The sequence below is a fragment of the Octodon degus genome, unplaced genomic scaffold (genome assembly GCF_000260255.1).
Source record: "Octodon degus isolate 3935 unplaced genomic scaffold, OctDeg1.0 scaffold00066, whole genome shotgun sequence".
Lineage (NCBI taxonomy): Eukaryota > Metazoa > Chordata > Mammalia > Rodentia > Octodontidae > Octodon > Octodon degus.
Genome location: NW_004524642.1, coordinates 5930630 through 5955956, shown reverse-complemented (window position 1 = coordinate 5955956; position 25327 = coordinate 5930630). Strand labels below are relative to the sequence as shown.

General features: G+C 37.8%; 1 protein-coding gene and 1 pseudogene across 1 annotated transcript in view; both read left to right on the top strand.

Moving 5' to 3' along the window:
* Positions 1 to 10436, top strand: part of LOC101582596 — a 93555-nt pseudogene extending 83119 nt beyond the window's left edge.
* Cadm2 (cell adhesion molecule 2) overlaps positions 1 to 25327 on the top strand; it is a 241885-nt gene that overhangs the window by 76982 nt on the left and 139576 nt on the right. The window contains exons 2-3 of the mRNA XM_023719232.1: positions 18418 to 18570; positions 21060 to 21197. Coding sequence (XP_023575000.1) covers positions 18531 to 18570; positions 21060 to 21197 — 178 coding nt within the window. The 5' untranslated portion in view covers positions 18418 to 18530. The remainder of the gene's footprint in view (positions 1 to 18417; positions 18571 to 21059; positions 21198 to 25327) is intronic.

Genomic DNA, 25327 nt, shown 5'->3' with positions numbered 1-25327 from the left:
TAGTTATAGTAATGTTAAAATGTTTTCTCATTATTTAAGCACTTTATCTGTTTTTTTGTGAAAATTTTTATAGAAAAAATAAATGAAATTTGAATGAATTAAAATGTGAATGCTGTATTTTTATAAATTGTAGCATTCCTAAAACTCAATATGTGAATTACAGTGTATAAAACATTGAAATTACTAAGGTGAATAAATCACTTGATTTTTATTCAAAGAGATGAACATTTTTTGAATGTTTTGACTTGTTTTTAGAAAGTAGTCCACTCTTTCTGAAATTATATACTAAATTAACCTTTCCTAATTTTTAATGCTTTAACATTTATCAATATGTAAAAGAATGTTTTTTACTAACATTTTTTTTTCAAAGAGATGAAAACTTTTTGAATGTTTTGACTTGTTCTTAGAAAATAGTCCACTCTTTCTGAAATTATATACTAAATTAACCTTTCCTAATTTTTAATGCTTTAACATTTATCAATATGTAAAAGAATGTTTTATATGTGTAAGAAGCTTTTGAGAAACCATTCATAATGAATAGTTTTATTTTTAACAGACAAGATTGTATTTGTAAAGATTTTCCTGCCCTTTCTCTGTCCAAAGAGGCAAATTAGTAGAAATGAGAGAAACTGACAGAGGGATAGAAGATCAAGAGTAATTAATTAAGCTTTTCATCACACACACACACACACACACACTGAAAAACACACACACAAAAATCATTTGTGATGAAGCATACTGCACATATTTCACAGAAAAGTAGGGACTATTTTTATTTTTTGTTTATTTATTTTTTGGGGGGGCAGGATGCCAGGAATTAAATTTAAGAACTTGCACTTACCAGTAGGGACTATTTATTGTTATTTTTATTATTTTGATATCCATTAGGGTTTCTGAATACAGAAATATCAAAATGAACAAAATTATCTTTAATATATGTCCAGATTTACAAATTATAGTGTAATAATTTGTATACTCTAAAAAAATATTTTTTTTGTATTTTCTCCTTAAATAAAGTAGAAGTGAAAATTTTAATCCAAATTTCGGGCTGTAAAAGATGTACCTGGTAGATTATTAGAATCAAGTACTTCATGAGTCTGGGATCATTTTCTCTTTCTATACTGAAGACTTTAACAGAAGGCTTTCACCAAATATAGAATGCTATAAAGTTACACAATTACAAATTCCAAGGGTTTATTTCTCTACCTAATGAAGGCAGATGTCTTCAGTCCCAATATACCTCTTTGTATGCATTTCCATAGTAGCATGGCATATAATCTTGTCTTTGATGTAAATGTTCTTTGAGAGTAATACCACATGTTTGCATATAGAAATTTTATGATTAGAAGTAAAAAATGAATTTCATATGTGTATGAGACCAATATATTGTAGGTTGTTGTGGAAAACAAGGGCACACAAAAATGAGGGTTTCAAATACCATGTTATTTTCTTGCTTTATGAGTCCAGGCTAATAGTAAATGGCACCAAATTTCAAAGTATGTCAAACGCTTAAAGATAGTTTCTTAAAAGAAAGAAAAAATAACATGACAAACATCTAAAAAAATAGTATGTTTCTGAGACTTAATGAAATGTTTATGAACTTTCATTTGTGGTAGATGGAGTGCAAACATTTTGTCTGAAGATGATTTTTGACAATGTATCTCAGATATTTTGTAGTTGTTAGTTTTAATGACTACCAAATGATTTCTCTGACAGTTGCTTATATTAAACATGAAACCAACATATCCTATATATTATTATTTTTTAAAGACTTCAGTATACTTTTTAATAATTTCATTGAAAAACAAATAGCAATGAGACAGTTTCAAACTGATTACTAGCACAGTTTCAACAATTAATACATTGCCTGTCGTTGGCTTATGGTTATTCATTGTACAAGATGCAGACATGATATCCTGTCCACAGATAGTATTTGAACAAATCTCTCTGTTCACTGAATTAAGACAATGCAGCTGTATAGCTCTCCTAACTATTTTGAATATACAGATACACAACGGTCCTCTATATTATTGTAGCATAGCCATTTCCAGGAAAGGCTCCTATTAAACATAGTCTTTATTTACCAAGTAAGACTGTTGCTGCACGCACAGTAAAATTTGAGGTCTATGTCAAAGTAAATAATTGTAGTCAAGATTTTATGTTTGTGATTTATTGGTCCTTGAAGGTATAAAGAAAATTCTAAAGTTTAAAGTTGCTAAATTCTGTTGTGTTTGTTTAGCTAAGGGACAGTTTCTATTGATGGTACTACTACTAATGTGCAGTCATTAGATTTTTATTAAACAGAGAAAATATTAAGTCAGCAAAGAGTTCATTATTTTAGCATTTTAGGTGTGGAATTCTTAACTAATTTTCCTTTGTGGTCTCATGCCATCAGAGAAGTGATATGTTCATTCCTGTAACCAAAATAATTATTTAGTGAAATAGATACATAATAGGTATCCTGGGAATTGCATTTGTAATCAGGAATAAAGATACTGGGAAAAGGAAAGAATCAAACATAAGAGATGTTATCTATGCTGAAGTTATGTATAGTGCAGTTACATATCTACTTCGCTATGCATAATATACTCAAACATATATAGTAACACAGAACTATTGGTCCAGTTTTCCCAAACTGTGTTTTATTACTTGGGACTCCACTTCAATGAACTAGACGTGAGTATTCTTCGTGACTTTGTGTTCCGCTCCTTAAATATGTATTTGTTTCATCATTCTTTTCATGATAATAGTGAATCCTAGGAAAAAGAAAATTTTGAGTGCATGCATTCTAATCTCCTAAAGGTACAATTATGTAATATGGTTGCTTATCTGAACAGTTTTTCTTGAATTGCTCACTTATAAGTGAAAATATTTTGAGAATAAAATTCAGTCAAATTAGAGCACTAGATTAGCAAAAAGTGAATACAGATGATTTTAAAGCAGGGTGGATAATGCTATTAATAAAATTAAAGTATAACTTATATTTGAAAACACGTTAAAAATCCCAGGAAATATATTTTACAAATGAGAGAAATTTTGAGGTATGAAATATAATAGACTATTGAGTTAGTGATTTTTAATCAAGAGTCATGCAATATGCAGTGCTTTTCCTAAAGAAGTTCAAAGCCCTTACAAACTTATTTCAAGTGATTACAGCATTCACTGAAATATGGAACTACGATTAAATACAGCAAACACACTGTCACGTAGTCATTATGTAAACAGTTTGTGGTGAGACCTCACTCCTTTATGAGCAAAACCATTGAAAATATGAAGATCTCTATGAAGAAACATACGTTAGTTATCAACCCCAATCAACCAACCTCAAAATACCTTTGAAAATATAATGAATTTTAATAAGATAAATAAGATCTTCCTTTCATGCGCCAGCCTTTTTTCTTCTATCAACATCCTCTTTGCTTATCAGTTAAGGATTATAGATTGGCGCTGCTTTCTCTTTTTAAAATGTGTATCAAGGAGATAGAATTATTATATTTCATGTGTGTGTGTGTATTTGTGTGTGTGTGTGTGTGTGTGTGTGTGTTTGAAGCATTTCTCTATTAAAAAGTGATATTGTAAAGTTTATTTGGAATAGTTAAGTGAGGATTTCACTCTTTTTAGACTCATCCTTATACAAAGGAAATATAACATTATTTTCCAAACTGAAGTAGAATTAAATGTTTATTTTGCATATAAGAATTACAAGCCAGGCATGGTGGAGCGTGCTTATAATCCCATCCGTAGAAAGACACAGCAGGAGGAACTCAGGTTGGACACAGTAAAGAAATCGCTAGAGCATGTTTCAAAATAATGTTTGGTGATGAGGTTTGGCTGGAATACCCTGAGTTTAATCCCCAAGATTTAAAAAAAATATATACATATATGCATTATATATTATATAATATATATGATAACTTTATATATACATAATAAAATTGATAGAAAATTGAAATGTTATTTAGTATATGCATATGTGTAATATATGTACTTGCAATTAACTTAGTCCAGTAGATAATGAAGAATAACATACTTCTCACTTTCTGAATCTAAAATGATGATTAGAACATAAAAGATGACACAGTTGAAAAATAGATATAAGATTACTACAGTATGTAATTTTCCATTAAAACACAAATCATTCTTGATAACACTATAAGGATAATTCAGTATTAATTATTTTTAATATTTGTAGTAGTGGACTTTTGTATTAAACGTACCAACATTAGCCTTATTGGGAGGATTTTATGCTACCAATTTTCAACCTTCCTAGATATCGGCCTTAATTTTTAAGTGGAAACAGAGAACCGCAGTGGAGCAGTACGCTAGGTGTGCATCGTCGGTGTGAGTGAGCTGGCCAGCGCTCACTCATCTCTGCCCAGAGTGCTCGGCTAGCGTACAGATTCCAGCCGCTTTGCATTGTGGGCCTAAACAGGACCCCGCGCTGCACGTATAGGTGTCTGTTCAAGCTTCTGCTGTTAATGTTGCTCACGCTTGCTTCCTCGTGACCACTTACCCAGAACGCTTTACAGCGCCAAATGGAAGGCAGAAGGCTGAGTCCCTGACAACACACTCTACCAACTCAATGGAGCATGTTTTTACTGTTCAATGATAAAGTGCCTGGACCTTAAGCCAGTGAAGTGTAGCCCTGAATATCTAGAACACTGGCAAGCAAATCTGTACCATAAGGTCACTGGAAATACTGAATACTAGGCCAACTAAAGACATCAAAGGGGATACAGGTTCATTTGCCTTTAAAAGTTGTGTAGACATATGACGTGATCAAAAAAGGAACATGTGTTATCTTTAAGGTGGAAAAGTTCAATGTCTACACCGATAGATGTAGAGAGTTTTAGTTATAGACCACTGTAGAGAATAAGATGACAATTGTTTCCAACCTAGAAAACTCAGTATAAGCCTGTCTGAAAATAAAGCAGTTCAAGGCTGGTGATATAGCTCAGTGGTAAAATACTTGCCTAACATGTATGAAGCCCTGGGGCAATACCCTGTAGTTCCCTAATAAACATAAAAAGGAATAATTAAGATTATGCTTAGATATAAAAAAGAATGGATTCATAAAGCAAGGAGAAATTTTTTGACACAACTTATGAAAATAACTCACATTTTGATTTTGATTTCCATTAATATTTTGGTACTATTTTTAAGATTCACATCATAAAATTCAAAAGCAATATAATTCTTCGCAGTCTACCTTATAAAATGATGTGGATCAGGTGCAAAAATGGAACATAAATTTTTCAAGTGACTCTCCTGCTTATCTTTTTTAACAACACATTAAAAATTACCTTTCTCTGTGAGGTGACTCACTAGAAGAAACTTCCACTTCACTTACTTGTACTTCTGATTTGTTCCTCCACTCACTCAGTAAACGGAGAAACCTGGAATTATGCAGAGATCCATGTGGGCCGCAGGAAGTGGGCTCACGCGCAGCTGAGGAGCTGTAAGTCATCACTGCGTCCTAAAGTAAAGGTTGCGTGTCAGCACGCGCGTGCCGCATCAGATAAGCGCTATCTGCAACCTCTCACGGACATAACACACAATTATTGGTGCATGAGCTGGCTTTCCTGTTGCAGAAACAAAATGCTTGACACTTTCAATTTAAAGAGGAAGAGATTTTTTTTTTCTGTATTTTAGGGAAGGGTCTACAGGGTGTTCAGGGTCTCACTGCTGGATCAGACTCATAGTGATCCTCCTGTTTACAGCCTCCCAAGAGCTGGCATTACAGGTGTGCGCCACCATGCCCAGTCTCAATCACTGTCTCAGTGCACCCTGGGGGTGGGACAGGCACAGCAGGCCTGGGGATCAAACCCCAGCCCCTGCACCTACTTGCAGGCGCTTTAATCCGCTGAGCTATTTGGCTGGCCAGAGATTTTTTTTCTTTTTCTTTTCCTTTTTTTTTTTTTTTTCCTTCTAACAGCTTCATAGGTTTCTGCACGTGCATCACTGGCTCCAAGCCAGAGATGGCAAGGCAGAAGAGTGTGAGGGAACAAAGCTGCTCAGCTCATGGCAGCAAGAAAGCAGAGGGCTGGCAAAGAGCACGAGGCAGAAAGGAGTGCGGGTCACACACACGCCCAGGACCTACTTTCTCTGAGCCTCATGTCTAGTTAGCAGTCCTGCCCTGAACTCACCAGCGGGCTGACACATTGGTGAGTTTAGTGCCTTACAACCCAGGCACCTCTCCAGGATTTCCTTGCCCAGGGAGTTTCCTATCAACACCTTAAAGCCCAAGGTTCACTGCAGAATTCTGACCTAGTGCCCCAAAGGAAGATCTGAACCTGGTTTGGCATGGACAGAGGATTTAGTAAGAAAGGAGCATATTAATTTATACTATTTTAAAAATAAGTGTGAGGTGGAGAGGTAGAGAGAAAATAAATGTCTTTAACCAGAGAACGTTTGCCATGTTTGCAAAACTGCTCATGTAATTCTAACTTCCAATCGTGTTTTGAGGGAGGGTAGAAAAGAAACCCTGTTGAGATATTTGTACTTTCTCTTACATGACAAATAGTGTAAATATCATCTTATAGACAAGCTTATAGTGTATGCATGTGTGCAGGGCTTCAAAAATTTAATGGAGTGCAAGAGTGGAGGTGCTTCCCTAGGACAGGTGTTGCGGGCCCTCACTGGACAGGCTTTCGCAACGGCAAGAAACATGGAAAGTAGAGACCAGCAGGGACCTTATACTTACTCCTTAAGCACATTAAATTCTTCTTACCTGATTTCAGTAAATTCTGCTACTTTTTCATGTGGCAACATTTCTCTTGGTCAAATGTTCAATAATAAGTGATTACAAGCACTACAAAACGAGTAAGAAATTTATGTGTTTATGTATTTGAGTTAAGAAAAGCTGCTATTTTCAAAACATCAGGATTCTGCTGCTGAGCAAATTCCCTCAAAGAGTGACGTAGTTTCCAGGTTTCCTGCTCAAGTTCTGGTCATGTTCCCATTTGGAACCTTCATTTACTGGCTTCAGTCCAGGCTGAGACTTGGTATACCAACTAGCAGCACTGGATCAACAAGTGGTGTTATCACCTTTCTAGGAGATTGATTCTGATTGTTTTATGTGGTATGATTGTAAACCTCAAAAGAGAAAAAGATTTAATAATTTGATACTTTATGGTTTTTTAAAATCTTTTATTTATTTGGTACAAGGTCTCATTACGCAGCTGAGACTTGCAGTGATCCTCCAGTCAGCCTCTCTGGGATTACAAGTGTGCACCACCACACTCGGTTTTGGTGGCCTGCTTGGTGTGAGGCAGACATGGCATGCAGTACCCTGGATAGAACCTGGGTCCTTGCACTTGCCAGGCGGGTCCTTAGGCCACTGAGCCATCTCTCTGGCCCTATTCTGCCTATCTTTAACTGGAACTCTACAGTAGTTTTATAACTAGTCAAATATTTTAATATAACAAATAAGGTTCTGTTGGTCTATCAGTGAGTAAAGGAACACTTGATAACAAGAAAATGAGTAGCTAGATTTCTTCTGTTATCTCATCTCTGTAATATCCACAGCCATAATTTTACATCGCTCAACACCAGACTCTAAGCACAAAAGTACAAGAATTAAGTTTGAGGCCTGCATCCATCTTCTAGATATTATCATTGTTGGTCTGCTTTGGTTTTCCTTTCTGGCTATTAGGGTACCAGTCTAACTAGGACTGAAATCACTGTGTTGTAGCACAGCAAAGTTATCTTTATGAAAGTTTTGGTTTCTTGTCCTGTTTTTGACCCTTGTGGAAAAATGAAGCTTGCACCTGAGAAAACAGGAGCAAGTAGATCACAGGACTTGATCTGGTTATTGGTAAGTTCTAGGGACCTTAGTAGGGGTCCAGGAGGTTACGCAGCTAACGCAGGCAGACATGGGTACTGAGGACATTGATTACGGAAACTGAGGAAACAGCAGAATGCAGCTGGAATGCACAACCATGGAAACAAAAACAGAAATAAAGGAAAGAGCCAAAGAGCCCATAGCGGAGTGAGACTACTGAATCAAAGACCTGAAGGTTAATAGTCTTAAAAATGTCATTCTCACAGGTAGAATTTGGCTTGCTGTTTTGACACAAATAACCTCCACATAATGGGGACCTCTGGGTGGAAATGATGTAAGTTGAAATCAAGAAAATAAAAGTGGTGTCTTAGGTACTTTTCTTGCTGTTAAGACAAATATCTGACACCGGAAGTTAGAGGAGGAGGGTTGACTTCACTCACCATGTGTGGAGGTTTCAGTCTGTAATCAGCCGGCTCCAAGGCAGGGTGATGCGGCAGTGGGTAAGGAGAGGGCATTGCAGAGGAGAAGTAGCCATGGCAAAAGCCAGGCTGCAGCAAGGCGCAAGCAGGAAGCAGAAAGTGGCGGCGGCAGCAGCAGCAGCAGCAGCAGGAGCAGCAGCCACACAGCCTTCTTTCTGTCCCTTATATTTTATCCAGGCTACTTGCCCTTGGGGTGCACAGCACTTAGGCCCAGGAAGAGGCTTCCATTATCTGCTGGCAGAATGAAGCCAAACCCATAGTGGAGTAATTCAGTAATCGCACACCCTTATCCTAACATGACACACTTAATTCCAGCATTACACACTCTGGATCCAGCCGTCTCTGAAAACCCCTCATATGACCACAACTTATTGATGTGCAACTTATTTTAAGCAATAATCTATATGTTTAAATATGTGTAATGATTATGTTTTGTCATATCATATAGCTATGGAATGGCATACTTTGGAGCCATTTATTAGACCAGCATTAAGATTTTAAGTTGCCAAGGTGACACATGAGGTGAATTATTATACTATTTTCAATTAATATACATTATTTTCCAAAATGTTAATTTGTATGGAGCCAAGATGATGGCAAGAATTGTTTCTTGCCTCTGCTGAATCTCAGAAACCCAGCAAGAAAAAAGGTCCGGAGGGTCCCACCTTGGAGAAGCCAAACTGGCTGACCCACCTGCACCACATCCGGAAGGACTACGAGGCGTGCAAGACTGTTATCAAAGAACAGCTTTGGGAAACCCAAGGACTCTGAGAATATGCTATCCATGTCCAAGCACTGATACTGCACCTGGAAGGGAACACCCCAGAGCCCCTGAAGCTGCCTCAGACATGTGCAATTCTTAGCCCTGGGAGTGCAGTCAACCTCAAGCAGGTCGCGAGGTCGCTATCCATTTTAGGAAAACATAAGGTAGCCAGTGAAGTATACAGTGAAGCCGCTAGGCTTAACCAGAAAGACTGAGAGATCTGCCATAAACTAGGTGTGTGCTCCATGTACCAGAAGCAGTCCCACAAGGCACAGGACCAGCTGCACAGCGTGCTCCAGCTGAACAGGCAGGACCTAGCCTACCTCATGCTGGGGAGACCCACCTACTAGAGGGCCGCGTGGATAAGACAGTTGACATCTACCAGAAAACTGTGGAGTTCTAGCCAGAAAACAAGGAGCTCCACACAACACTGGGGTGCTCTACTTACAGCTTGGCATTTACCAGAAGGCGCCCAAATATCTTGGAAATGCGCTGTTGTATGACCCCACAACTACAAGGCCATCCTGGCAGCAGGCAGCACGATGCAGACTCACGGAGACTTCGATGTTGCCTTCCGCAAGTACAGAGTTGTATCCTGCGCAGTCCCAGAAAGGGCCCCTCCCTGGAATAACGTCGGAATGTGTTTTTTTGGCAAGAAGAAATCCATGGCAGCTGGCAGCTGCCTGAAGCCAGCCAACTAACCGGCCCCCTCGGCTGGAAGATCCTGTGCAACCTGGGCTTTGTCCTCCTGGCCGTGCAACAGTACGGTCGGCCTTCCTCTTCCTCAGCACGGCCACCAACTTCCAGCCCAAGATGGGGGAGCTCTGCATGCGCCTGGCTGTGGCCCTGACCAATCTGGAAGATAAAGAGAATGCCAAAATAGCTTACACAGAAGCGGCCTGCCTAGACCAGTGTGGTCCTTTGGTAAACCTGAATTACACTGTGCTGCTCTACAACCAGGGTGAGAAGGGTGCGCTGGCACAGTAGCAGGAAATGAAGAAAAAGTCCCGCTCCTCAGGGACAAGCGCTCTCTGGAGGTTGGCTCTGCAATGGTGGGGATGGTGCAGAACCCGGAGCTGCTCTCCGGGTTGCTGAGTCTCTGGTCTGGACTAAACTCGTGAAGGATCCCGAAGCAAAGCACCGGTCCACTTCCGCCAGCAAGCCTGCCGGTCTCCTGCCACCTGTGGGCTCAAGCCCAGCCCTGGGACAGGCAGTGTCTTCGGCAGCCTCTTCCAGAAAGCTCCCTGCAGGTGGACGAACAGCCCAGCTCACCGAGCCACGTCTCTGCGTGGGAGCCAGAGCCCAGCGGAAGGCAAGTCCAGCCGCAGCAACCAGTTGCTCTCTGGCCTGCATGTGCCTTCGAAAGGACGCTGTTGTCATTTTTCTCTGGGTGAGGTTGTTCTTCAGGTAGAAAAATGATAATATATTAAGTAATTTTAAAAATAAAATAAGATGTTAATTTTTGAAATTATACATTATTTTCACCAACTATTGGTGATATTCATATTCACTTTAATTTAAAAATTCATAAGGAATATCTAGTATACCATGACATATGCAAGACCTTGTGGGTAATGCTGAAGGTGTAAGCTAATCCTGATTTACAGAAGTTTCTAATCAAATTGTTAAATTAGAAAATAGCATATCAAATAACAAAGTTATTCAGTTTGCATTTTAACATTGGCTTTAAAATGATTGCATAGGGTGCTGGGGACATAGGTCAGTAGAATAAGTGCTTGGCTGGCAAGCGCAGGGTCCTGAGTTCAGTCCCCGGTACCGCAAAAATAAATAAATAAATAAATAAATAAATAAATAAATAAAATGATAGCTGACAGCAAGATATACTTCATTATATGATTATTTTAATATCTCACTGGAAGCTAAAGATATTTGAAAAGTTCATGACAATACATATGTTATCACTTTTATAATAAATAAAAAAGAAAGGGTATCTATAGATAACACTTCAAGCAGGGCATACACATATTTTCCATTTCTCCATCTTTTGGTTTTGTTTTATATTGTTTTTCTTTGCATATGTAGTAATTAGGGGGTGTTGGGATCTCACACATGCTAAACTAGTGCCGTACCACTGTGGTATGTCCCTAGCTCTGCTGGTAAGCTCTTGAATGACTAGCATCAGATAGTACTATTGTAGCTAGCTCAATTTGATTTAAAGTGAATTAATATAAAATGTATAAACTATGCCGGTAACTTTTGTATATGGGTATAAAACGCAAGTAAAATTCTTCAAGTAATTACTTTAGAAGTTTTTATTTTATGAGGCATCAGCTCCAAATATGCATTTTTATGATTGATGAACCATTTAGAATCAGTGGTATAGGGAGAAAATAATTTTATCCAGAGTTAAGAGCTACTTAATAGATTCTTCCTCATTGGTTAATGCTTCTTATTTGCAGCTGAGATTAAATTCTAAGGTACTTGGAGTTTCAAACCATGAAATCGCCTCACCCGTGGGTGGAAGGCAGCTCATGCTGATGTGGTGTGACCACAGAGTGGCCTGCTTAATCCATTAGCTAATGTCTAATCTCTACTAGGCGAGCACTGCTTTTTCATTCTTTTATTACAAATGCTGCTTCTTTTCTTAAATTATTCATTCCTAGGGAAATATTTTAATGATATTTAAGTGGAGTATTAGAACTCTTAATTTATATTTTAAAAGCATATTTAATTAATAATTAAGATTCTGTGTTTTAAAGGGGAAACTTTTTAAAGATTTAATTCACTTCAATTGAGACTATCACAATTACTTCATTATTATTTGAGACTTACTAGGACAAAAGTTAAATAATACATATGCTCTCTGATTAGCTACTATCTTTAGTGTTCATTTAGAAATTGTGAAGTGGCAACATTTTCAAAGGTCACTAATTCCTCACTTCAGTTTCTCTCCAATGAACTATCACTTTGTTAAAAATGTGTGCAGAAGGTGTTTCTAATTCACTTATATTCAACAGTGTCTCGATGGGAACTTCTTTTTTCTTGTGGCCTCTCTCCCATGGGGTGTCATGGAGTGACTGTAAAGAGCACTTCCTTGTTCAGTGCCTTTTCACTCTGTCCTTACCATACACAGATGGAGTATAGTTCTCAGTTTCTATTCAACGACCATTTGCTGAACTCCTGCTGTGCGCATAGCTATGGCTTAGGGTGCTGAGCGAGTGCCCCAAGGATTCTCCTCACAGGCAGCCTATGGATTTACCAGTGTAACCCCCTTTGAACCAGCAACATTTTTCTTTTAGTCCTTTATGCTAATAATCCTGTTTTCTCATGAAAACAGGTAACAAAGAAGTATCTACACACTTGAAAGACTGACACTGTAGATGTAAGATTTGCTTAAAATATTTTGTCCAACAAAAATGATGACTCAGCTTTACTGTTTAGCAAATGAACTGTAACGAAATGCATACAATATATTATCAATAAAATAAGTCTTGCGCTATCTTTCTCAATTCTCCTGCCAATCAGTTTTTGAATATTTACTTGTACATATCGGCTCTAAAATTCTAAGGCATATTTCTTGTTCCTCTACTCGCACAGCAAACAGGTGTGAAATATTTAAGAAAACTTCAAATGGTATGGTTAATCAATAGCAAAGCTTACATTGAAATTCAGCTGCTCTAATATTGAGAGTTTTACTTACTTAAAGCTAGTAATAATTCCAGAACAACTCAAAGAATTATAGGATTTGGTAAGCTAGATCAATTAAAATATTTCAGATCCTCAAGTATTTAGGTTTTCATCAAGATTCCAAGGACAAATACTTGAACATCATCACTGTGAATATATCTAGGCACAATTCCAGGGTATCACTTAGCTCATACGACAGCGAGAAGGTGAAAGTGAACGCAAGTGAACCAAGAGTCAGCAACCATCCAAACCCAAACCTCCTAGAGGCCTGAGCTAAGTCTTGCTTGTAAATTTCCTCCATACAAATGATTCTGTTATGAAAGTGTTATATTTATGTGCATTGAGTACTCCATCGAGACTATACTTTCTGCAAAATCATTTGGCCTGAAAAGAATTAAATTTTCTCACATTGCTCTGAAAACTGTTAAGTTCTGCTTCTGTTAGTGGGCTCTGGGATGCCAGAAATGTCATTGGTAGGGATGGTATGTTATTCATACAGTACGAAGGCAATGATTTAGGATTTTCCTTTTGATAACCACTTTAAAAATATACTAGAATACAAACATATATAAGACTATAATATAAGGTTATATTTAGAATATGATATATAATAAATTATGAAAAAAATATATATAGTATATCATAGTCCTACATATTTTTGGCAGAACTGGAGAATTGAACTCAGACCCTTGTGCTTGCCAGGCAAGCATTTATTCTACTGAGCCATCTCCCTGGTTCCTTTAACCTTACATATTAATAAATCATAGATTTAAAAATTGTTACCATAGCATGTCCCAGTGCTGGCAACTGAATGAATTTATTATTGTATGTAAATGAGAATAAAATACACATTTGTAAGAGATGTTTTCTGGATCCTACTGGAGATATCAACACACTCATAATCAGACCCACTTTAGTTTCATAACCAATAAAAACTAGGATCAAGATATTTGCATGTGGATGTATCCTTATGAAACCATAGAGTTTTAAAAGAAGGACAGCAAAGGGACAGCAATCACATAGATGTTTCTTATTAGAATGTTCAAACAGATGGTTTGCTAATGAGATACAAAAATCAAAACTTCAGAATTTTTGCAAATGTATGTTTTGTCATCAGTCTTCTCATGAGGCATACAAGGGAGGTACAGGTAATTGTAAAATAGATGGCATTTGGGATCCTCTTCTATAATAAATATGCACAAATGAATTTCAGGCTCCAATATTGCACTTGTTCCCCTTACTCTTACTACATGTGTATACTTCTTTAACATTGTATTTTAATTCTATATTCAAAAGAAACAATGCACAGAGTTCCAACGTAACTTCCCCCCAAATAACAGACCGCAAAGCTATGAAACAACACAACTCTGAAATAGATGCTGGCATAGTTCACCAGTCTAGCTTGACTTTTGCAGTTTTCCAGGCATTCATTTTTGTGAGTTTGCATGTGCGTGTCACTCATATGCTCATACATGTGAACATATGTGCAGCAGTATCTGTCCACGGGCCTCTGTTCATCACCACTAGAGACACAAGACAGATCCATCCGCACAGGAGTCTGTGAGATATTGTTTTCAAACCACAATCATTTTCCTCTACCTGTCACTGTCCCTAACCCTTGGCAAACACTGATTTATTTTCTACTAATACAATCTTTTTATGGAAAAGCATTTTATAAATATATTCTATCTTGATTTACTTATGCTTTTTCAGTGTACCGCTTTGCAGCCTCTGCATCTTGGCTACACAGGGTCTTACATTCCAGGAAAAATGGCTTAACAACATGTTTAAATTAAAATTGTTAGCACAGCAAAATACATGTTGTTATTAATCCCTCCCATAACACCCTCCCTCATGTTGAGCAGATTCTGTTCTCTCCACTTGCACAAGAGTCTTCTGTTGGTCTGCTGCGCCATCTCTATATCTTAATCAATTTAGAATGTTTGTCATTCATGGTCATTTTTACTTTGAAGAAAACTCAGAAGTCACTTGGTGCCAGGTCCAGTAAATAAGGTAGCTAAACACGCACTTCAGTGATTTACTAGCCCTGCATTTCTGTTGGATGGCACTCAGCAACAACAGGTTTGGGAGTTGTTTTTGTTTTACTTTGTTTTGTTTTTTTGCATTTAGGACAGGGTCAGGGTGTGCAGGATGTACAGGGTCTCACTGTGTAGATTGGACTCTTAGTGATCCTCCTATTTACAGCCTCCCAAGTGCTAGGATTATAGGCACATGCCACCATGGCCGTCCCAGTGCTCCCTGGGGCAGGACCAGCAAGGCAGGCCTGGGGACTGAACTCCTGGCCCCAGCATCTGCCTAAGCAGGTGCTTTAAACTGCTGAGCTATTTGGCCTGCCCTTAGGCTTTGGAGTTTTGATAATATCATTTAAATACATTCATGAGAGAACTTGAAGAATTGTTTCAGAAAGTGATTGGGAACAAAGAACTCAATGTATTTGAACCAAGAATGTTTTGAGAGGAATTAATGCAAGCACTTTGTTTATTGCATTTTTTTTTTTTTTTATTTTTTGGAGGAACTGGGGATTGAACTCAGATCTTTGCGCTTGCCAGGGAAGCACTTATTCTGCTGAGCCATCTCCCTGGCCCCGCATTTTTTAACTTTAAAAGACCAAGTGTTTTCATCACACTTATGTACATGTGTGGTTTATCACATTGTTCTAGTAGTAAGGTTTTATCACTTTAAGTATAGAAACCTCACTTCATTGGATCTTTGCTGCACCTGTTCTATTTGTCCTGTGTATTCTTTCTTTATTTTGAACACTATATCAGTTGATATTATTGTTTTTGTTTCAAGCACCATATAATTTAACAACCTTGAGAGAAAGCACGCTTGTCCTCCTTGTGTTTTTCTTGCTGTTATTCCTGTTTTACTTTCTTCTTTGTGCTGCTCTAAAATACCTTCTTTAATCTCTTCTGCTTAAAGTACTTTAATGGATATTTAAGGCAGGTCTGCCACAAACAAATATCTGTAGTTTTGCTTCATCTGAAAATATTTTATTTTCCTATGCTTCCCGAGGATACATTCACTAGTAAAGAATGCACAGTAATTATTTTCTTTCAGTACTTGAAAAACGTGTCACTTCCTCTGACCTCCATGATTTCAAATGCAAAACTTATTATATCATTTGTATTTAGTTCCATGATATGCCCTTTATGGTGTTTTAAAGCTCTTTTCTGTCTTTAATTTTCACAAATTTCTTTTCATTTATGTGATTTGAAATGGATTTTGAATTATTCCTTTGAGGTTTTTTCAGTTTCTTGATTCCATACATTTTTCTTTTACCAAATTTAGAAAACTTTAGTGATTATTTTTTCAATATCCCTTCAGCTTTAGTCTCTTTCTTCTCTTCTCGCAAGTCTGTGTATACCATTGGTAGTCTCTTCTCATTGCCTTTCAGATTCCCTCGGGCCCCTTGTGTCCTTTCCTTTTTTAATTGTCATCTTATTTCCTCTCAGTTGCAGACACTGGGTGACTTCTGCTTCAGCTGAATTCACTGATTCTGCCTTCTACAACCTCTATAGAAATGTGAGCCAATATAGTAGGACTGAATTTGGCAATTGAAATTTTTATTTCAATGATTTAGATTTTTTTCATGCATTCAGTAGAGTCTACAGGGGCTCACTACACAGATTGAACTCAGAGTGATCCTCCTGTTTTCAGCCTCGCAAGTACTGGGATTACAGGTGCGTGCCACCACACCCAGTGTCAGTTGCTGTCTCAGCACGCTCTGGGGGTGAGGCCAGCATGGTACGCCTGGGTTGGAACCCCTGTCAATCCTGTGTCTGCCTAAGCAAGTACATTAATCCACTGAGCTATCTGGCCGGCCCTCAATGACTTAGATTTTAATAACTGTTTTCTTGATGACATTTTCCATTTTTTCAAACATATCAAGATAATTAATGTTTTGCTAATGTATTATTATCAGCAGCCAGTTGAAAATCTCTGTCACAGAATTCCAATATCTGATTCATCTCAGTGGTAGGTTGTATTGGTTATCTTTTGTCATTTATGTTATGATTTCCTAGGTATTTGTTATGACCAATGACTTTACAAGTCCATCCCAGACATTTTGGTTATTATGTTAGGAGACTTTGAATGCTATTTAAATCTTCTATTCTAGGAGCTATATAAGCTTAACATCCACTTATATCCACAGGCTGTAATTCTTCAAACAATTTAATTGACTTCCAACCCTTGTAAGCTATTTAGTCAAATGGGCGTATCCAATTCCACTCAAGGGTCACACTGATCTCTACTAATGCCACCTCCAAGGGCACAGTAGCTTCCAGGGCCTGGGAGTTTTACAGACAGCGGGGCTCTCTAGGCCTTGGGAAGCATGTTTCCTGAGCTGGGTGCTGGCTGGAGAGTGCTCTCACTGCCCAGCTGCCCAACGGGACATTGTGTGTAGATGAGTGAAGGGCACCTCAGGCATGCTGAAGAGAGACACTGCTCCCCCGGGCTCCGGGCTCCAGGCTCCTTGTCCCTGGGACTTCCTCCTCCACGTAAGCGAGTTTTCCTGAAGTTGCTGGGGACTTCCATTTGATCAGCGGTAGACATGCTTTAATGGGGGCCATCTTTCTTTGCTAAGTTCTGTGCAAGGAAAACCCTGGCCTAACTCTTTTTGCTGTTGTTTCTAGTGCCCGCTGTGGTGCTGCTCTATTCTGATGTCCCTAATAACTCCACTTTTCAAATCTTTCTGTCTTTCAGAGTACTCTTAGTTGTCTCTTGCTTAATTCCACATTTAATAGCTGTACTTAATGAAGCACTTTATGACAGTTAAACTTCTTTTATTTCTCCCAGAAAATTAATCAAGAGATTCATTATTCTACAAGATTCTAAACAATATTTGGTGAATCAAATGTTCTGAGACAGAAAGCAATTTGCTCTAAAGAACAAACACAGTGCACTAACCAGTCAGAGCAAATTTAAGCATCGCTAGCTTACAGATGCTTTTCAATTAAATGTCAAGTCTGGTTTAAGTTAAAGTTCAACAAGTACTATGGTATAGACTTTTAACATGGGATTATTTTTTGTTGTTGTCTCACAAATCTTAGAGCCATCATGTTTTCCGAATTTATCTGCCCTCTGATGTGAACTGAGGGTGCTCGTAGTGTTCCTTGGCATTGGCATTCAGTGAAAGATTTGGGGAAGGAAAGCTATGTCTATCAGTGGCATCCTCACCTCATCCAAATTATTGTACTAGATACAATCATTTAATTAAAAACTTACCTCTGGGACCGGCCTGTTAGCTCAGCGGCCTAAAGCACCTGCGTAAGCAGAGGGCAGCGGCTGGGATTGATTCCTGGTGTGTTGTCCCGGCCCCGCCCCCGGGTCATGCTGAGCCAGCGACTGAGACTGGGCATGGTGGTGTGTGCTTGTAATCCCAGCACTTTGGAGGTTGAAAACAGGCAAATTACTACGTGTCTGACCTACATAGTGAGACCCTGTAGTCCCTGTAGATCCTGTCCTAAAGATAGAAAACAAACAAACAAACAAAAACCACCTTACTTCAGAAAACATTAAAAACGCTTGACTTTACTTTGAATTTTAAAAATCTAATAAAATATTTAATACATTGAAATAGACCTTTCAGTTTTCAAAAGGCAAAATATAGATGCATAGTCAAATCTAATGTTTATTTCATCATGTTGAAGCCCGTGTTCTAAATGTACTGATTCTTCTGAATGGCGTTACTAACATTCTCAATATTTTTCCCTTTCCAGCTCTAAGGGACAATAGGATCGAGCTAGTCCGCGCTTCGTGGCATGAACTGAGCATCAGCGTGAGCGACGTGTCGCTCTCCGACGAGGGCCAGTACACTTGTTCCTTATTTACGATGCCTGTCAAAACGTCCAAGGCCTATCTCACGGTTCTGGGTAAGCGCAAGGGGCTAACCTCGGGCTGTCACCAACCTCGAGTGTGGCAGCAACACAGTTCTATAAGAAAAGATATTTGCAGGTTGCGCTGGAAGATAAGCTCTTTCTTTATCTACTACACTGTAATAAAAGGCAGTTAAAAATAACTTCGGCCACATTCTCCGTTTTGCATGAAAAGAACTGCCAACGCACGCTTGCTAAGCGGACACAGCTGTATTTTTGTAAGTGACAGTAGACACCCATTTTCATGATTTCCAGTTACGTGTCTTTCTACGAAATCGTCCGTATATCGTGTGCATTCTGATTCTTTTATTGAGCGACGAAATAAAGAACGTAGTGAAATAGCTCGTGCTGCTCCATTTATCTCGTGAGTCACCCGCTAGGGACCCTTCTAATAACCCGTGGCTTTCACAAGTGACCCGCGTATGTAATCCGCTGCATTTCAAGGGCCCTGTGACATCTCCACGTATCTCTTTTTTCTCCTAAATTTGTATTTTTTGCATTTCTAAGTGAAGCACATCAAGTCGCTTGTGCATGCCGCGTGTAGCTTCTTAGAGCTTTTATTCTCTGAGTATTGGGCCATTTTCTAAAAGGTTAAAGTGACATGAAAAAGCAATACATTCCTAGAGACTGTGAGGAAGTAAAGTTGCAGCTCAAAGCTCTGTGATTTCGCCAACGTCAGTGCCCCAATCAGCTGAAATTGCCGCAGTTCACTGAAACACACCTGTGTACGGAACAAGTTAGAGGAATTTCAAGATTGATTTTTTGTGCCCACAGCTTGCTCTCCTTTTAGAGACGCAGGCACAATGTTCTATTTTAAAGGACGGATACATAGTTTTCTTTTGGGAGAGAACTTGGTAGAGATAATCCAGCGAATGAATTGGCTTTGTGTTTAGGATATAAAATGTATTTTGTGCCAAGTTGCACTGGGTCGGCTTTATGAAAATCTTCACGAATTTGTTATTAGGGGCAACACATGCCCACTACAGTGGAATATTTTAGGATAATAACTGCCTAGGGTTGATGTATGTTTTCTGTAGAAAACGAACTTGAGGATCAAAGAAGCAATGATTGCTGACTTCAGTTTATTAAATAGAAATATGACGTAATTTAAAACTATGAAGAGCACCAAGACACTATGAAGACGAAGACAAAACTCCCCATTAGCTCATTGGTGTAATATGCTTATCATTTACCTTTCTTGTTCTTGTTGTATTACGCCATATTTCTCATGCTGGTGCTTCCCAATACTGTGACATTTTAGTATTCTCAAAACTGAATAAAGTTACACACAAGGAAAATATTAATCTGCCTTTACTATTGAATAATTTTGTAGGAAATTATAATAAACTTCAACTATGACCAATAAATAGTATTGCCCAGGACATGTGTGAAATTCTATTTTTTAAATCACCTATGTCCTATTTGTATATCTGCTAGTACCTACATGTGGTTATCTGAACAAGAAAAAGCAGTAAGGCTAGCCTTTAAAATATATGGGCTGGTGAGATGGCTCAGCGGTCTAAAGCACCTACTTAGAGCAAGCTTAGCAAAGCACAGGGACCGTGGTTCAATCCCCCAGCACCACATGACAGCCAGCCCTGCCCCCTGGTGGGCTGAGCTGGCCACACACACGCACACACACACACACACACAAATAAATAAAAAAAATTTAAAAAAATATATAATATATATCATGCTTCCCCAAACTACAGTTGAATTTTTTAGATAAAGGACATCAAGAACTACTCTTTGTTTTAGAATGAACAAGGGCAGTAGTGTAGACGTAAGTATTATTGAATTTCTTCTTTTTTTAACCAATTGCTTTCAAAAAATCTTTTCTTTCTTCATGTTTTGGGTACAGGGTCTTGCTATGCAGCTGGGACTCATAGTGATCCTCCAGTTTCAGTTTCCCCAGGGCTGGGATTACAGGCGCGTGCCACCATGCCCGGTTCTGGTGGCTAGCTCAGTGAGGGGCTGGCACAGCATGTGGTGTCAGGGATTTATCCTGGATCCCTGCACTCACTGGGCAGCCACCTAGACCACTCTGCTATCTCCCCACCCTGAATCCCTTATTCTAAAATTCATTTAAAAAATAAATTAAATAAAATTCATTTTTAAACAAGTATATAGACTATAATAAAATCTTTTAAGCTTTAAAAATTACAAAATTGGGGGGGGGAGAAAGGTGCTGTATTAATTAAATTATAATTTGCTAAGGAAATATGTATTTTTAGGGTTTGTATCCTTCAATAAAATCTACCTTGCTAAATGCCTATACTGGTAAAAGTTAATGCACCCCGAGTGGTTGCTTTTAATATGTTCCTAGTACTTTTGCACATAAAATTTTACAATTTAATTTTAACACCTACTTGAAACTAAATTAGTATTAGAAACATTTTGAGTAGTACGTATGCAAACCAGAAGGGTTATTCTGTTACACAATAGTTTATATCAACATTTACGTCACAAATTTGTTTTAATTTCAGGTGTTCCTGAGAAGCCACAGATTAGTGGATTTTCATCACCAGTGATGGAGGGAGACTTGATGCAGCTGACTTGTAAGACGTCTGGCAGCAAGCCTGCGGCGGATATAAGATGGTTCAAGAATGATAAAGAAATCAAGGGTAAGACTGGGGAGGCATGCTGGAAGACTAGAGCGGATACACTCGTGCATATACTAGTGAATGCACTGAAACTATTAGGGCATTCAGTGTAGCGAACATTGTGTTTTACATATTTTAAATCATATAATTATATTCAGATTGAATTCAATTTGAGACAGAGTTACCCATTTATGAATATAGGTAATGTCACTAGGCATGTGAATACAGTCTCTATGTGCCTTACTTTTCCACTTAGTAAAGCAAGATGAAAACAATTCTATACCTCGTAGGAACATCAGAGCACTGAGTTAATAAATGGGGAAGAAAAGATAGATGCTTGAAAATACCTAGCAGGAATTCATACTAGATGTCATTATTTCAGAATGTTTCTATATTTAAATTATAATTACTTGTCTCAGTGAAAATGTAAAATTCATTCATACATCTGAATTTAAGTCCTTTTCTCTCACTCTTTCCTTCCCTCCCCTCCCCTTCCATTCTTTCACTCTCCTCGCCTATCCTCTTACCCTCTCCCTCCCTGCCTCTCTCACTTTCTCAATCTCTGCATCTCTCTGTTTTTCTCTTTCTGAAAACAAGTGCACACACACAAACACAAACCTAAGAGACTGGGCATGGTGGCGCATGCCTGTAGTCCCAGCTCTTGGGAGACTGTAAACAGGAGGATCAGTATGAGTCCGATCTACAAGTGAGACTCTGTAGACCTTGTAGACCCTGTAATAAATACATAAAAAACCACAAACATATATTTTAAAGGGAAAATATGTTTATATTACAAATGCGTAGTATGGCTATGATTAAAATAGTTTCAAACAATCACAGATATTTCAAGTCTGATGTCAGACATATATTAACATCCAAACATAAAGATTCTTTAGGTTGATCAATAAAGTAACTTACATATCACATAGTAAGTTTATTATGTGCAACATAATTTACAATGAAATAATTTATGCCAAAATTTCTGATTATTTTGACTTATAATTCTAATACCTCAATCTAATTCTTACAAGTCAGTGTGCAGGCCAAGCACATAGAATTACATAGATATCTAATAAATCACAGGATTATAATCTATGCAATTATTTGCCAGTTTTCTATTTTGATTTTTCTCTGTATTTTTACTCCAAACCTAGAATCTTATCTAGAATTTCACTGTAATCATGACCTTTGTGTTTTACCTAATAAATATGTCTCGTGAGAAATACAAGACCAAAGGCACAATCAGGACATCTTACCCTGCTAAAATAAACAGTCAATTAACTACTTAACCTGTTTCTGATAGGGTTCAGTAACATCCATTCCAGGGTATGTTTGTTACAGCATTTCTGAAATTTCTTAGATCTTCTTAAATAAACTCTCCATCCTGCTTTCTGAGTTACCTTATAATAAAAATCTGCTCTGGTCATGTTTCTGTGTATGTTTTTCTGATAGAAAGCTTCAAACTGTAGTATAAGTTTAAAATCCACTTCTGTAGCTTAAGAGAATTCTCTAGGAAGTGATTTTTCTTTTCTTTTTTTTTTTTTTTTTTTTTTTTTTTTTTTTTTTTTACACATGACCTGTATATTTTTCGTGAAAGTTTTTGTTTGTGGTAGAATATACTTTTTTTTTAAAGAAGCTTGAAACAAAGTCATTGAAATGAATTGTTTAATAACTTACATGCATTCCTTCCTTGATCCTGACATAATTAGTCAGTTCTCAATTTCTTAGCATTTTATTTGTGTCCCAACGGTTTTCTCTCTTGTATCCTCGAGGAAGATACAGACTCTAATATATTAAGTACTTCATTAATGTTGATTGATTGTTTTTAACATTGTAGCCTCATGAGAAGCACAAGCTGTACTCAAAGTTGTATAAAAGAACTTAATTGGCTATAAATTTGGCACAAGCTTTCAACGCTAAATACATTTGATCATACATCATCGGGGGGTGAGAAGGTAGTTTTTTGTTTCGCATTTAGGAAAAAATGTAGGAAACTTGATCCCATAAACACTACAGTGTCACCTGGCTCATCATGATAGCACCAGTTGAGAGCGAAGTGTGGAAAATTAACACACAGTTCTATTCTCTCTGCATGGATAGTGAAGCCGTTTTCCTTTGTTTTAATGTTGCTCTCATGGTTTGTGTCTACATGACGTGCACCAGGCCGTGGGCGGCCATCTAGACCAGAACAGCGGCTGTATAGAGAGCATCTGTTGTCACGATACTTACCTAGTTTTTCTTTATATGTAAATAAGGTGAGTGCAGCAGTATGCCCAGAATGAACATTCATTATGCTTGCTTCCCGGGACATGCTAACTGAAATTCCATGTGACAGTCTCTTTAATAAGCACCATTCGCAGAAAACACTGCTCCATCCTTATCTTGCAATTTCTGGTCTTTTCAGAGGTAAAAATTTGACTTCCTCGTATGATTGGACTATTTTTACTTATACTATCACTTGACACTATGAGAAAAGATATTCCCTAGTAGGAAGCAAAGGGAAAAAAATGAGGCCAATCAAATCCAATTAAATTCATTTCAATAAAAAATAGTTAAAATACCTCCAAAAATCACAATATATAATTACCTGTAACTGAAGATTCAAATTAGCAAATCAAAAATCTTGACCTGGAGAGTCAAAACTGTCCTAGAGATCATTAAATAAAATGATGGAGGGTATTTTGCATAAAGAGGACTGTCTGTTCAGGTCCCTATTTTTTTTTTTTTCCTTTAGTGTCTAGTAGTTGAATTTCATTTTCAAGTTTCTAGATGAAGATTACCAGGAGAAATGCTACTCAATCACAATGGTTTTTGTTTTTATTTTGTTGTTATTTCATCTTCTTCGACTAGATTTCAATGCTGAATTATAAGACAGTGATTTTTATACATTAACAGGCGTTATTTATTACATTGAGGGTTTTTTGAATCATAGATGCTGAGCCTCTCACCGTAGCTATTCTAGTTGCATAGTTGTTGAAATTCTTTTTTTTTTTTTCCTTTTATTGTTTTCTTTCTTTTGGTGGAACCAGGGATTGAATTTAGGCCCTTGTGCTTGCCAAGGAAGCGCTTATTCCACTAATCCATGTCCCCGGCCCCCATAGTCTGAGGTTGACCTGACAATATGTTTGTGAAGTTTTGTGCGAAGTGTGTGAATGATCCCAGTTATTCTCTTTGAGGGCAGCATTGTTGTAGAGAACATAAAATGAGGAATATCAATAATCCTAAAAAAATCCTCTGAGTTTTGTCTTCTTATCTGCTAAATGAGGACAGCAATGCTTATCTCCAAATGTTTCTGCAGAGATTTTATGTGAACCAATATATAAAAAACTTTGTCAAGTACAAGGAATCGCTCAATACTTTTTATAAATTATCTTTCATTATCATTCACAGCCAGCCAACAGTGAATGGGGAGCCAAATCAAGCTCTAAATTAAACCCAAATATAAACAATTAAAAGAGATGCAGTCCCAGTTTGTAGCGGGACATATGAGTATAAGACCCTCAGACACGAGGATAGGGACTAGCAGCAGTTTTTGCACAGGAAAAGCAGCGATGGACTTTGCTTTGTGTTGAAAAGTGAAAGCACAACTATTGATTCATCCATCTAGATGCTCAGTAACTGTCTGCTCACTGAGTAACTAGGTGTCAATGAGTGGGATTCTTAGCGTGGGCTGGGAAAAAAAGTAGGTAGGAAAGGCTTTTGAAGAAGACGTTTTTTCATCATATTCTGTAAGGACTTAAAGTTCAACACATCAATACTTGATGAAAAATACCTGTTCCATGTTATGCCTAAGATGTTTGTTATTCAGACAGATAGTGAGGATAAGCTTAACAGCCTAGGTTGTATGGTAATAACAATAAGCTTGTCTTCTGGAGAGTTAACAACCTAAGTATGCAGACCAAACTTATAGAGAAAGTAGGGCCACCAGAAAAGCCAACGTTGTGGCCCTAGTCTTCCAAGGTCAGTTAAGACTCAGGACATATGAGAACTTGTACTGTAATGTCATGTACCTCGGTAGTGTCCCAAATTTTCTGATCAAGAAGATCATGAGGCCACAGAGGAAAGTGATCAATGATGTAGAGTGTACCTAAGGAGAGTCACATGGAGAGAGAACATTCTCTCAGGCTTTCACAGAGAGCACATTGGCCAAG